At 33.5% G+C, this 13678-nt stretch overlaps 1 protein-coding gene across 1 annotated transcript in view; it reads right to left on the bottom strand.

The window, feature by feature from the left end:
• The window catches only part of DNAH8 (dynein axonemal heavy chain 8), a 137797-nt gene that overhangs the window by 6544 nt on the left and 117575 nt on the right, over positions 1–13678 (bottom strand). Inside the window, exons 81-88 of the mRNA XM_083831975.1 lie at positions 12642–12760; positions 10712–10914; positions 9644–9717; positions 6331–6483; positions 3730–3885; positions 1512–1628; positions 696–797; positions 170–330 (exon numbers count right to left, since the gene is read on the bottom strand). Coding sequence (XP_083688101.1) covers positions 170–330; positions 696–797; positions 1512–1628; positions 3730–3885; positions 6331–6483; positions 9644–9717; positions 10712–10914; positions 12642–12760 — 1085 coding nt within the window. The remainder of the gene's footprint in view (positions 1–169; positions 331–695; positions 798–1511; positions 1629–3729; positions 3886–6330; positions 6484–9643; positions 9718–10711; positions 10915–12641; positions 12761–13678) is intronic.

Here is a 13678-nt window from a genome sequence, read left to right as displayed (position 1 = left end):
TACTGCATTCTTAATCATGTGCATGCACATAAATTGTTCCATCTCAACAATGAAATTCACATGAATCGTATATTTGCTATGAAAAATATACTTACATATTTCAGAGGGATTTTTTTTCCAAATACTAAAATAAAGAGTCATTGGTTTCAATGTATTGAGAACTACTTACGTAATATCCGCATTAGGATGCAGACCAAAGACCTTTGGGCTATCCATGGCAGGGAGTGACTGGATGTATTCAAAATACTGGCCCAGGGTTTTGCACACTGGAATTTTATATCCAGTGTAAAAACAGAAAGTGCTGTCAAACATCTTTTCATTAAACCACACCTGCACAAAATCCAGAGAAAAAAGCACAAAATTGCTTTACCATTTGGAGTTTTTAATTTCAGTTTTGGAGAATAAGTGTTCTTGCTTTAGCTACTACATCCATCTTTACTTGAATACGTGAGTAAATCACATTATGTCTTCTGAGTTCTAGTTATGTCTTTTTAATAATTTCTGCTACATACTAAAGAGAAATCAAGGGGAAGAACTTCATTGGCAATGAATGATGTTTTGAAAAATTCATTTTACTCTGAAGGGTCTTATAGGCTGGTGAAGAAGTGTGTATTCAGCAGAAAGATGGTCTTCTGATTTCTGTATTGCAACTACCAATAAAAATGACTAATAGCTGTATTTTCAAGGTCTCTCACCCTTGCAAAGCAATTAAGAAGACGCTTATCAAAGTCATCTGTGACTCGGCCTCCATATTGCACTTCTCCAATCATGTAGCGTACTGTGTTCCATGATATTCCCTGGATGCAAGTAAAGTAAATAAAAGACTGTAGTTACAACATGTAAGTAGTAGGGATTTGGATATCATCTGTAATTTGGATATTATCTGGAGTTCATCGGGCTCTAAAATATAAAATGAAAAGATTATATTTGGAAGACGAAATAATCCTTGATTTCTAATGTATTTCCTGAGTTCAGCTCTGAAATTTTAAACTAGAGTTGGGCTTGATCCTGCTACAGGAAATATATCCCACTATTTCTTGTGTGATGTGAAATCACTCTCAGTTGCTACTGCTTTTATTCTTCTCTGTTCCTCCTTTCCATACATGCACACCCTCCCAGCAGTTTCTCATGTTACTTTATCATCAAAGTGCTACTTTTTAAGAAATGGCTATTCTTCTACATTATTCCTGTGAAACAGTAGAAGCTCAACTGGCAGCCACAGAGAAGTTTGAGTGGCTTTGTTAAAAACTGTGAATATTTCAGCTCCCTTTCCAAAACAGATCTTGTATGGACTTACTGTCATTTTGGATACGGTACTGAAAACACAAGATCAGATTCTGAAGTTCTTAACTATTGCATTTTTTTTTAACATGGATGATACAAAAAAAAATGAAATTTTGATCATTCCTAGCTTTGCTGAAAGAATAGAGATGAACAGAAAAAGGAAGAAAAATAATTACAGAGGCTGTATAAAGCAATTAAATAAGATTTATGCAAAGTGTAGTATTCACCTTCTTGATGTCACATTCATCTAGGTGATTTTGTATAAACTGAACGCTGGCTGTAAAGTCTGCTGAGTTAAATTCATAGGGAATGTTCCAACCCAAAGGCCCAAACTTTCGTCGTTCCTTAGGAATATATTTAAAAGCAAATATGTTTATAAAATAATGTATCATTTAGTTTCATTATTAAAGTTCAATTGGAATAAAAAATTGAACTGAAGAAAGAGCCTAGGAAACAGCTATCAGTAATAAACCACATGATATTGAGTTACACCTTGGCACTAAAAATTTATAGAAAAAACAACAGAATAGTTATTTACTTTCAATGTAAATTACCTTTACTAATCAATGTATAAGTCATAGGTCTGAAATGTCTCATGTCTATGTGGGCTTTTTATACTAAGTAATTTTTATACTAAGATTTTTATACTAAGTAATTAACTAAAGAAAATGCTGAATCTGCATTTTCAGCACATTCAACAATTCTATCTTCTCTACTGTCTTTCATTTTTTTCCTACATATACTTTCTACTAATGATAGTGTTCAAATTCATGTATTAATGCTCAGCTATTCAAAGGTTTCTAGGTTGCCCTTTTTGTTTTCATTGGTTCACTGTATAGTTTTAATATGTCTTTCAAAATTCAAAACTTTATTTACTTTACTAAAGCTGCCACCACTGCATTTTTCATTATGTACATATTTGAATTTAAAATTATAATGCTAGTAGCAACAGAAAAAGTTGACTATAAAAGAATGTGAATGTAATCTGCAGCTCAAAGACATTTTAAACAACCAAAGCTACTAGATTTGTCACTTTATTTTAATCACTCAAGTTACCTCACTCAATGAATTTTTTCAGAATGTAGAAAAAATTACTCCATGAAGTTAAGAATTAAATTGATGAATAGTGCTGACATTTATTAAATGAATAAACAGAGTAATACTAATATTCTAAAATTAACTAGAGCGATAGCATATTTATTAGATTTTAAATAACCAGGTCAACAATGACTTACAGTCATTGCTATTGTTAAGTAGCATTTAGTTACAATATTTGAAAAAGAACTAGAATAGGAAAGAAATAAAAAAGACCTTTTATTTTTCCTAAATCAAGTATTGTTTATAAGCAAATGAGACAGCTTTAACCAATAATACCCTGCAGAAAGGTATAACGATTTTCTGCCAAATTCTCTGAATTACTTCTTAAGCTCTATTTATCATACCGATCTTGTCACCAAAGGATATTAGGAACTGGTCAGTTTAAAGTCAAGGCAATGTATATATTACTTACTGATTAACAATCCGAAATAAATTTTCAGAGCAAAAGAATGGCTATAATATTTTTTGAAAGTATTGATGATTGAATAAACTTAGGTCTTCTCCTTCCACAAGAACACTATAATTAGGAGATGGTACACAGAACAACTTTCTCGGTGTTTATAAAAGGTAGAAAGAAGAAAATAATGCAAAATATTGTATCTTAATAGGAATCTTCTTACAAAAGGCCATTCTCTTTCAGTCTTTGCTGCACTGAAAATACAAGCAGCTAAATAGAATCTTAGGATTAAATACTGTTTAAATCTATTTTGAGATCTTTGCTTAAAATAAGGTATATTCAGAGTGCTTAAACATCTGGTATTTATTGTGATCTCAAAAGTTATATATCTTTAACATACAAAATATGCACACCATTGTGCTCACATTCATATTAGTGTAGAAAATGTCACAAAAAATAAGATAAAAACAAGACAGTAAACAATAGAATTTTATTTAATTTTAGGCATCTAGAAGGTAGAGAGCTACTCTAAGCTAGGCCTATGAACTGCCTTTAAAATCAATGGACCGAAAAAAGTGATATATCTCCACAAAATTATTCTCATTTTTATAGACAGCCACCAAGGCATATAAGCTGATTTGCTGCTTTGGGGTGCTTATCTATTTCTATTACCTACAGAGAGAGTTTATTCACTTAGACAACTAACTTTTGGATAGCTAAAATTAGATGAGAAAAATCCTTATTCTAAATACCCATAGTATGAAAATTATATAAAATTTAAAAGACAATTAAGAGAATAAATTATCTCAAAATACAGATGATAAAAATTAAAGGTCTAGCCCTGCAACATGCTGCTACAATAAATATCAGAACACACATTTTCCATAGAGAAACTTTGTTAAAGTGAATCCCTAAATCACGCCTTTATTTGCAAACTTTATAAGAAATACCTGAACAGTAGAGTGCAGAAAAGCTACAGTATAAAGTAAAGGTTTCCACATAGGCAAATTGCTAACATCTAACAGATCCTGATTAATTCCAGAAAATGTTCTTTTTAAACCAGCACGTACACCTTGAGGAGGTTCATTTGTGAACTTCAGAGCAATCTGTTATGTAAAAAAAATTTAAAAAATAATAAAAGAATTGGATTTATTTCCTGAAACAAAACCAGCAACATATAAAAATGTCACAGCTATTAGTCATAAATAAAAGATACAATAGAAATAGTTGAATCATTGTAGATACAAATTTGACAGTTTTACCACATAAAAGGAGTACACATTACATTAGTCCTCAAAACCTTGTGATATACTTTAAGATTTTGAACATGGACTTTCCGTTTATGTCATTCAGAGTCATCACTGACAGGTGTCCATGGTTCTAAGATTTTTGATCAACAACATGGAAGCACTTTCCATGCTTTTCAAAAAGCATCATATGGTCGTCATATCTCTATCTCCAATTCAATGACTGAATGATGGAAGACAACTATGCAGAAGGGATGATAACTTTGTTATATTTCTGTTCCCAAGACCTCACTATAAATACAAAGAAATCCTACCTCTCCTCAGTTCAGATCTTTGTGTTCACTCTGGACTCTGTGGCTGTCTGCAGCAGTAAATTAGGATTGCTCAAGAATGTTTCTGGGCACTCTAGTCAGCAGGCATGAAATCCACATTTGTGGTAGTACACTGCCAAAGTTCTTTTGGCTACAGCTCCTTTTTGCATGAAACTTCATGCAAACTTCCTAATAGGGATAGTTTCTAGAAAATTTTAATTGTCAAACCATGCCTGAAAATTGTTTAAAAGAGTGCTAGTTACCACAGGTTTTCATTTCAGAGAATGTTCTAACTATGTACTCCTATGGACTATTGCATTCTAGTACTGGGTAATGGTCATGGACATACTTAAATCTATTAGTTCAGACACAGACCAGCCTTACCATGATCAGATTACTATTCTATGAGACACTTTCAAATGCTGGAGGAACTCAAAAAATAAGCATTTTTCTGCTCCAACAGTAAGTACTTGTCTGACTAGCCTGCATAACATTGCTGCATTCACTTGAAAGGATAGTCAATGCCAGGCTGCCCTAGGTTTGAATGCAAGCATGTTTGTGAACTATTTCTATCTCTGAGAGGATCTTAAAGGAATATACTCATGAATACGCACTTCTCCTGGCACTTTTACTATCTCTATATTTGTGGTAAATAAATTAAATTATTTTTAAGGGATGACTTTTCAACTTCCATCTCACAGAGTCATATTTCTGGGCTGCAGAGCCCAGGCAAGCTGTCTCAGAGACATGAGCTTTTGCAAGGACCTATCTGCATATGAACACTAGAATTTTGGATTGAATGAGAACACTTACTAACCAGTGTTTACACATTTCAAAGGCTATCTTGTTCAATTACGTATGAACATTGCTTAAATTAAAATAATAATAATAATACAGCAAATGATTTTCCCCTTTCTTCTGAGAAAGAGATGAGCTTTGGTTTGTCAGTTACTCATTTTCTGGTACCCCTGAATATGTTAAAATATTAATAGGTAATGTGTCACTACAGACTAAGATATCACAAATGAAACATTTGAAATAAATGCAGTGAAGATTCATCTAGCAGCCGTCTCAGATCTCTATCGTGACATTTAGCAAACTACATGTTTATATACCACTTCTCAAACTTGAAGACTTAGAAGGATTTCCTTTTTTATTGAGAGCTACCTTCCATACACAGTGTTTTCCCATGATGACATACATTTCTTGATGAAGGTCATCTCCTAGATTCATTCCAGAAAGGAATTTTTCCTTTCCCTTTTCACACTGCCTTAAATCATACGCATCTAGGCTAATGTTTCCCTTCATATCCTAGATATCAACCACAGTATCTGTTTTTAATTAGAGAGAATGGGAACCACTAAGAAGACTCCCACTGTTTTTAAGAGGAAAGGTGCCTGTGAACACAGAAGTGTCAGTACACGGCTATTATACTAGATATTAACTAGCATTATGATCTGCTGTGAGAGTGCTAGGAACAATCATAAGTAACTTAAACGCACTTTGTAAGAGTTTAGGCAATTTTCCTGGTACTGACTGGTATCTCCTTCAGATCTACAGAACAACCATTTATAATTTAGCTAAAGAAAAACGGGTCATTTATTGTCAGCTGATGGTCTTTGAGATGCGCTGTCTATATGTGTTCTGTTCTCTTTATCCTTTGTTTCAGTCAGGGAAATATGAGTCTAAAAGTAGCTGTAGGTATTATCCTGTGCACAAGGCACCTAGCTGGGCAAAAAAAGGGTACAGATAAAGCCTTAAAAATGTGTGTGTACAGAATTAGTGTAAATTCACACATACACAATACATCTTTAATTGAGAAAAACTTCCAGTTACTGGTAAATAACATTCCTGTTTGGTGTCATTTGTATTGTAAAGTAAGCTCATTTATTCATGCCCCCACCCCACTCACAGTTTCTTTCTTTTTCATTTACATGCTTACCCTGAATAAATTCAATGGCATGAGGTACTTGAACTAAACATTTGAACAAACCTGTAGCAGTGTAATTGGGAATTTAGGATGTGGTTCAGTAGTTATCCAAACTCGAAATGTCTCATTCTGTATCTCAGCAGTAAGAAGTGTCTCCAGTAGTTCATTCATGAAATCCAATCCAAGATGACAATTCTGAAGTAACACCCAACCTCCCTAAATAACAATATCGACAATTACCATATAAAATTTATAACAATTTATTTATAACATTCAAAACAAATAGCTGTATTAGAATCAAATTTGGTCTTGCATGTAATTTTTTAGTTGTATGACTTTTGGTCGGTTCCTAGATGTGTATCACGATTTGATTTGATATTGGCACAGTTAAAGCCAATAAATTAATTAATTGAAAAGTTAGTGTAAAAGTTATTTTCACATCCTATAAAATCACAATGAAAATAGCATAACCAGAGCAAATGTTCTAAGTAAAGTATCAGTGCTACCTAGTGGCAAAAAGTAGTAATTCCTATCATCTTCTAGAAAACAAAACAAAACAAAAACAAACAAACAAAAAAAACCACAACAAACTGTGATTAACAATCCAAAAGATGAAATCTGAGAAATACATCCTTATTAAAAAAAAAAAAAAGCACAACTTGTTAATAACGTAATCTGTAGTAAAGGTAGAGAGGTTGTAACAAGACTCCCAAACTTTTCAACTATAAGTTTATCTGTAATGAATACATTTTTATGAAATTCAACCTCTTGCATATTAGTTTTGATCTTATTCAGTTCTCAGTTGCATCAAAGCTCTATTTTGATTATTATCTCTCAGCACGTCTGCTCATGAATTTAAATTCAATCAGCTTTTCTAGCATCACTTTAGAAGCCTAGTGAATCAGAAGCTTGATATTAAAATTGGCATTATTTAATCAGTTCTAAACAGTGATGTGTGGATTTCATTACAGCTTGTAACTTCATATTGGCAATTTTGGTTTAACCCATTTAGAAACAAATAAATAACATTTTGTAACCGAATCTAATTGAAATATTTATGGAGAACTAATGAATATTATTTTTTTAAGAGTAAATAGAGGAATAGAGGGCTTTTTTCTTCTTTTATATGTATCCACCTTTTTTTAAGGAAGATCTTTAATCAATTTGTCTAATTTCCAAACGAATCAGGCTCAGTTCACAGCACAGCAGGCTTAATCATATTATATATGCTTGGTCAGAAGCAGAGAAAAACAAAGACAAAACCTAAAACAAAACCAACACAGATATTTGTCTCCATGTTCAGAAATTGTTTATTTTTTTTCCTTTCAAAATTGATTTTTATGTTCATATATTCCTGCTTATGTGAAATGTGTGCACCACTAAGGCATTTGGGTCAGAAATTGTTACTAGTAGTCCTACTGGAGTACTGTTGCAAGTATCCTTGTGTTTCAAACACAGGCAAATAAAGGCAGTGGTGCCCCAGTTTTCACCATTCCAATGAGCTAGATATTGATGATGACTATTATATACATACAGACACAGAGAAATATGAAAGATGCATATGTGCATTTTCACATCATAAAAAATGCTACCTGCTATGAAGATATTCCTTTTTTCTCTTATTCCAAAGTGGTGTACATCTACAGTATTGTTGCTTTCCACACCAGCTGTTACAACATTTGGTAGGACTTGAGATTTTATTGGGATACAATATAGACAATTTTCCTAACAAAGACCACATTAGCTAGAGAGCCTTGGATTACACAGTAATGTCTAGAAAGTATACAGTAAGGGGTGTATACAAGTATTATGTATGTCTATATTAGAGAAACTCAAATGAAGCACAATATTCACATGAATAAACATAATCTGGCAACAGATTTTCTTTTTTTGCCCCTCAAATGAAGGTATCTCACAGAAAACAGCAATTGGAATTCCCTGAATTAATACTACCTGACTTTTTTTTTTTTTTCCCCTGCGTGAAAGACAGTCCCAGAAAGGCTCTGAAGCACTTCATTCTAAAAGATGAAGAGGACAGAAATCTGCAGAAGTCTAAAGAATGTTTTTGCATTTCCTCGTCTAATTGTGATTAAAGAATAAAGTGACAAATGAACTGTTCCAGAACTCTAATGGGTTGGGACAGAGAGCCAAGGAATCTTATGGATGTCATATATTGTGAGGAGGTAAGTTTTAAATCTCATAATGGATCCATCTTGAACTTTTTATCTAACTTTTCATGAACTCTCTCACTGTAGGTATGAAAGCATATATTGGATAATGGATAGGTAATATGTCACCAATGAAAGCTTTTACTGAGCAAAAGTCACTTCAGAGTTCTTTAGGTGAATATTAGAAGCGGTGCTGTACTCCTGGTTTAGTAAGGACTAATGGTTGCTTATGGTCATACAAAAACTGTTTCATGTATCAATCTAGTTCTTTCAGTCTTCTGTTTTCAACTAGTAAAGATATTCTAGTCCTTCAGAATTCCTGATATTTTGAGCTTACAGGCAACTATGGCTGTATGTATGTCTTCATATGGAACATTGTCCACAACTCTTTGAAGTGTTCAGCTGACTGGACAGTGCTGCTTTTGCACTGTAACTTTCATTTTGCATCTGAGCTTTCAATTACCATCTTTCCAGAGCTGTTGCTTACACTTCTCATATTTTTACTGTTGGGAATATCATATGCCATAAAAGAAAGAAACAAACAAACAAGCAAAATCAAGAACAACAACAAAAAAACAACACTACAACATGTCGGATAAGAATATCCTTGAAATACATTCTGATATCCTTGAGATTCAGAACCACAAGAATTGACAATTAAAGAAACAAAGAAACAAAATCAATCGCTGAGGAACAATTGCAGGGGAGCAAGAGGATCTGTATAGCACATATGTGAGGAAAATGTGAGGAGCCAGCACAGACTTCTGTATCTACAGCTTTAAGCTGTGTTTACACTCACCATTTTATCTAGTATAATCTATGCAACTTCTTGGTAGCTAACATAGGGAAGTGGGGGAAAAAAAAAAAAAAAAAGGAACTCAAGTAAAAAAGTGGGTTCTGAAAAACTTTGCAGTAGAACACTATGTCCTTTTAGCCTTGGATAACCATGTAGTGATAAGAAGGGAATGTGCTACTTCTGAAATGCTGCTTAACAATACTGCTGGCAAAGGTATTCACTTGGACTCCACTGTCACATGTGTATCCCACAGTGGAATATTTTCAGGCTCAGGCTCTCAAAGAGACTTGTTTACCCTGACATATGCCACATAGTAGGGTGAAAATACAAAATACTAAAGATTACATGCAAGAAAAGCTTTAAAAGAATGCTAAAACAGAAAATCAATTTATCTTGCATTAGTTTTTCCCACCTGTTGCATTGACATCTGTATGATCTTGCGCGCATGAACTTCTTGTCCCTGACCCATAGAGATGGTCCTACATTCTGCAACGTTTGATAATGAGTAGTGAACATACATTCTTGATAAATAAGTAAGAATTCCAATTCAGTCAAAAAAGCAATATAAATTCAGCACAATTAAGTACATATTTATAAAAAATATACTTATTAAAGTCAAATCCCTTTGTTAAAACATTATGCTACGTATTATATTTTTTAGCATTGAAACTTTGTCAAATAACATCTAAATATACATCTATAATGTTTGCAGAAGTGAAAGTCTGTGACTAATGTTATTGTCAAAGGGAATTTAAGCCAAATTTTAATAAAGTAAGACACAGCTTAGTTTGAAATAAGAACCCAGATTTTTCTTTAAGCTTAGGTAATGAAGCCATGTAAATGAACAAAATTCATAATTGTAAAATTGAATTGTGAACATCTTAATGTGACTTTTATCAGGAATTAATGTATTTATATCCAACTCAGTTTGTATGCACAATTTTCAAGTTTCCATATTTTCATATAATGTAGATATAAAGTCCAGAATATACAAATGCAGATCATGTGGGTGTTTTTTGTTACAAAGCAATCTTGTAAGCAGATAGCTGATAATTTCTTTACCTGAACTTAATGTTTATTGATATTTATTACATTAAACCTATATTAATGTATAATTTAAACACATTAATATTTATTGTTAATGTTATTAATAATATTAACATTTTAAACAAGACAACAATATTGTCACGTCAGAGTTAATAAAAATATTGTCTTGTAGCTACAGACTAAAAAATGTCATCACTTAGATAATAACTCAAAAAAGAACTGAAAACATTACTGTTCAACTACGTAGAGAATAGTCCTCAGCATAATATCTTTCATGTAAAATATTGTTTTATCTCTAAGACAACTGTTCAGGAACAATAATGTTATAAAAGAATTTTAAAAATACTTTTCAGAAAAAAAATAAATCGGAAGTTACTTATGTTAGTCTTCTGTATGTTAAACAACTCAAGACAATGAATAATTATTTTCCTACCCAATTTAAGCTTCCTAGCCAAGGAATCAATCTGAATAGTTGGATCAGATCCCATAGACAAGAAACAGATGAGAGGTGTTCTTTGGTCACTTTCCTCCCAAGTTTTTTTTAAATTCAGAATAACTGGTTCTGTATATTTCTCATGCAAGGAATCTGCAATATACTTCCTGGCTTGAGAAAGAGTTCGGTCTGGACACCAAGACCTACAAATAAAAATGTATACAAAGACACAAATTTAGTGACACTTCCCATTGCAAAGACCAGACTTAAATTATAAGTTCCATTTTAATCAAAGATCTTTTTGCTTTGTATTATACATATATATACATATTCATGTCTGTATGTTTATCTTTACAAATATAATAATAGACAGCTGGTAGTTTTCACTCTATTACTGTCCAATACTTTCCAGTTTCTTAGAATTTTGCCATAAGTAAACTATTTGCACTGGAATTTTCTGTTCTGGGTACTCAGAGTGGGGCATTCTTCATTTTAAACACAGGCAAGGAAATGTTAGATAGATTGGCCCTTCGGTATAATCCTAGAGATGTTTCATTGGGTCTGTTAGTCTTTTAGGGCACACTGCTCTTGCACTGGATTGCCTTTATGTTTGGGATGAGTCTATTGCTCCCACAGAAAACAAACAAAAAACTTCTTTTGGACCAAAAGATATGCAAAATTTCAATTTATAGGCTTATTATTTATAGACTCCCCCTCCCTCTTCAGGGCTTATAGCATGTAGCGCTTCTTCCATCAGAATCGGGTCTTTTACTGAACAGGTTGAATCCACTCCAAAGACAAGTCATGCCTAATTAATGATATTTTCAGTAGAGTCTCTGACTTATTTGTTGCAGAATTTGGAACCTATACAATGAATGCAGAAAGATATGAGAAAGGAAAGCATGATCTCACGTATAAGGCAGCTAAATGCTTCTTTGGGGAAATCCATTCTATCCCAAAGCCCTGCCACAAGTATCCTAGCTGATGCAATAAAATCATCTATGCCACGTTTTATACATGGGACTTCTGAATACCTGTTTTGCATTTTTACAATTCTCTTTCTAGTTTTTAAAATATTTTTAATTACTTAAGTTATTTAAAATAGCTCATTTAAAAAGAAGTGAGAAAAAAACATTTTGAAAACTATCTGGATGATTCTACTTTTTCTGGCTTTTTGGAGAAGGCTGCAATGTGATTTCCAGTTTCTTTTTGTCATGACATAAAAGCAAAGTCAAGAAGGACATGGAAGTATTAGAATGAGTCCAGAGGGGGGCCACAAAGATGATAAAGGGGCTAGAGCACCTCTCCTATGAAGACAGGCTGAGAGAGTTAGGGTTGTTCAGCCTGGAGAAGAAAAGGCTCCGGGGATTCCTTTTACCAGCCTTCCAAGTACCTAAAGGGGGCCTTCAGGAAAGCTGGGGAGGGACTGTTTGTCAGGGAGTATGGTGGTAGGACAAGGAGTAGTGGCTTTAAACTAGGGTAGGTTTAGATTAGGTCTTATGGAAGAAGTTCTTTACTCTGAGGGTCATGAGTCACAGACTGCCCAGAGAAGCTTCCCATCCCTGGAAGTGTTCAAGGCCAGGTTGGATGGGGCTTTGAGCAGCCTCGTCTAGTGGGAGGTGTCCCTGCCCATGGAAGGGGCATTGGAATTTGGTGGTCTTTAAGGTTCCTTTAAACCCAAACTATTATACGATTCTATGATTCTATGAAAGTCAGAAGACTGTTTTCTAGAAAAAGCTTCTCTTAGATTCTTCAGAGAATAGCTCTGAAGTAAGTAAATTGAATAATATAACCTGCGAGTGAATTAAATTATATTTAATGTCACCCAGAAATTAATTGAAGTTATGCTAATATAATAATTGCATACAGATAGACTGAGATACATGGTGCAATAATGTATGTCATTTCCCAAATTTCTGAAGATACTCACCTGATGAGTAAAAGCTTGCGACAGGTATCAAGTGAATCATTATATCCATCAGGTATAATTTCTTCCTCTGGAGCATCTTTATCAAACCAATTTTTCCATCCCTTTTCATTACTGGTTATCTAAATTTATTATGTTAATGCACACAAATATATTTCAGCTGTAGTAAAATCCCCTTGGAAATGTATATTTTAATGAGATTCTGTTATTATATTAGAATATATTACAAGTAACATTAACAGACTGTAAAATTTATGACATACACCATGTGAATTGCTATTAAGATGTTACAAGTAGCAGTTTTAGTATTAAGGTGCAGCTACTTAAAAATCAGTAATTAACAGGAGGATTCTATACTACAAAAGAAACATACCATGATTGATTTATTTCTTCTAGTCGCCAAGTACTAAGAGAAAAAGCTTTCTGTCCCAGTATAGTCTAGACAGTCAAAGAATCACAAATTAATAATAACAAGCTCTAGAAAGCTTTTGACCTAAGAAAGAATAAATCTGACCACAAATATGACCGCTATTTAGGCACCTCTTAGAACATATGACCTAACAGAACAAGGGATAATGGTGGACGCAACATTATGAAAATTACTATGCAGTTGAGTGAGGAGAGTCAGTTGCAATATTCTCAGATTACTGGAATGAAAATGAGGAACACACTGATGCCATCTGTTCTGAAATACAGCACCATATGCCTGTTACAAACTATGTAGCTCTGGCTGCTTAACTGACATGGAAGAAATTTCAGAACAACCTAAATCAAGAATAGACTGGGAAAGGAGTGAGAAATTAACATACAGGAACCTCTTCCAACCATGTATCTCCTATAATCTCAGATTAAGAAACAACACAAATGTCCCTTTTAGAACTGCAATCCAAGTCTGAGAAAACAAAAAGAAACAACAGTTCTATATACATTGACACCAACCTGAGCACATGCTAGGACAGTATTCAGAGGAGATACCTTCTCAAAGCATCTGCTGAAGGCCTCAACCAAAGACAGATTACTGGACAAAAGGGACTTCAGTT

Source organism: Anser anser (assembly GCF_964211835.1).
Source record: "Anser anser genome assembly, chromosome: 3".
Lineage (NCBI taxonomy): Eukaryota > Metazoa > Chordata > Aves > Anseriformes > Anatidae > Anser > Anser anser.
This window is presented reverse-complemented; position numbering and strand designations above follow the sequence as displayed.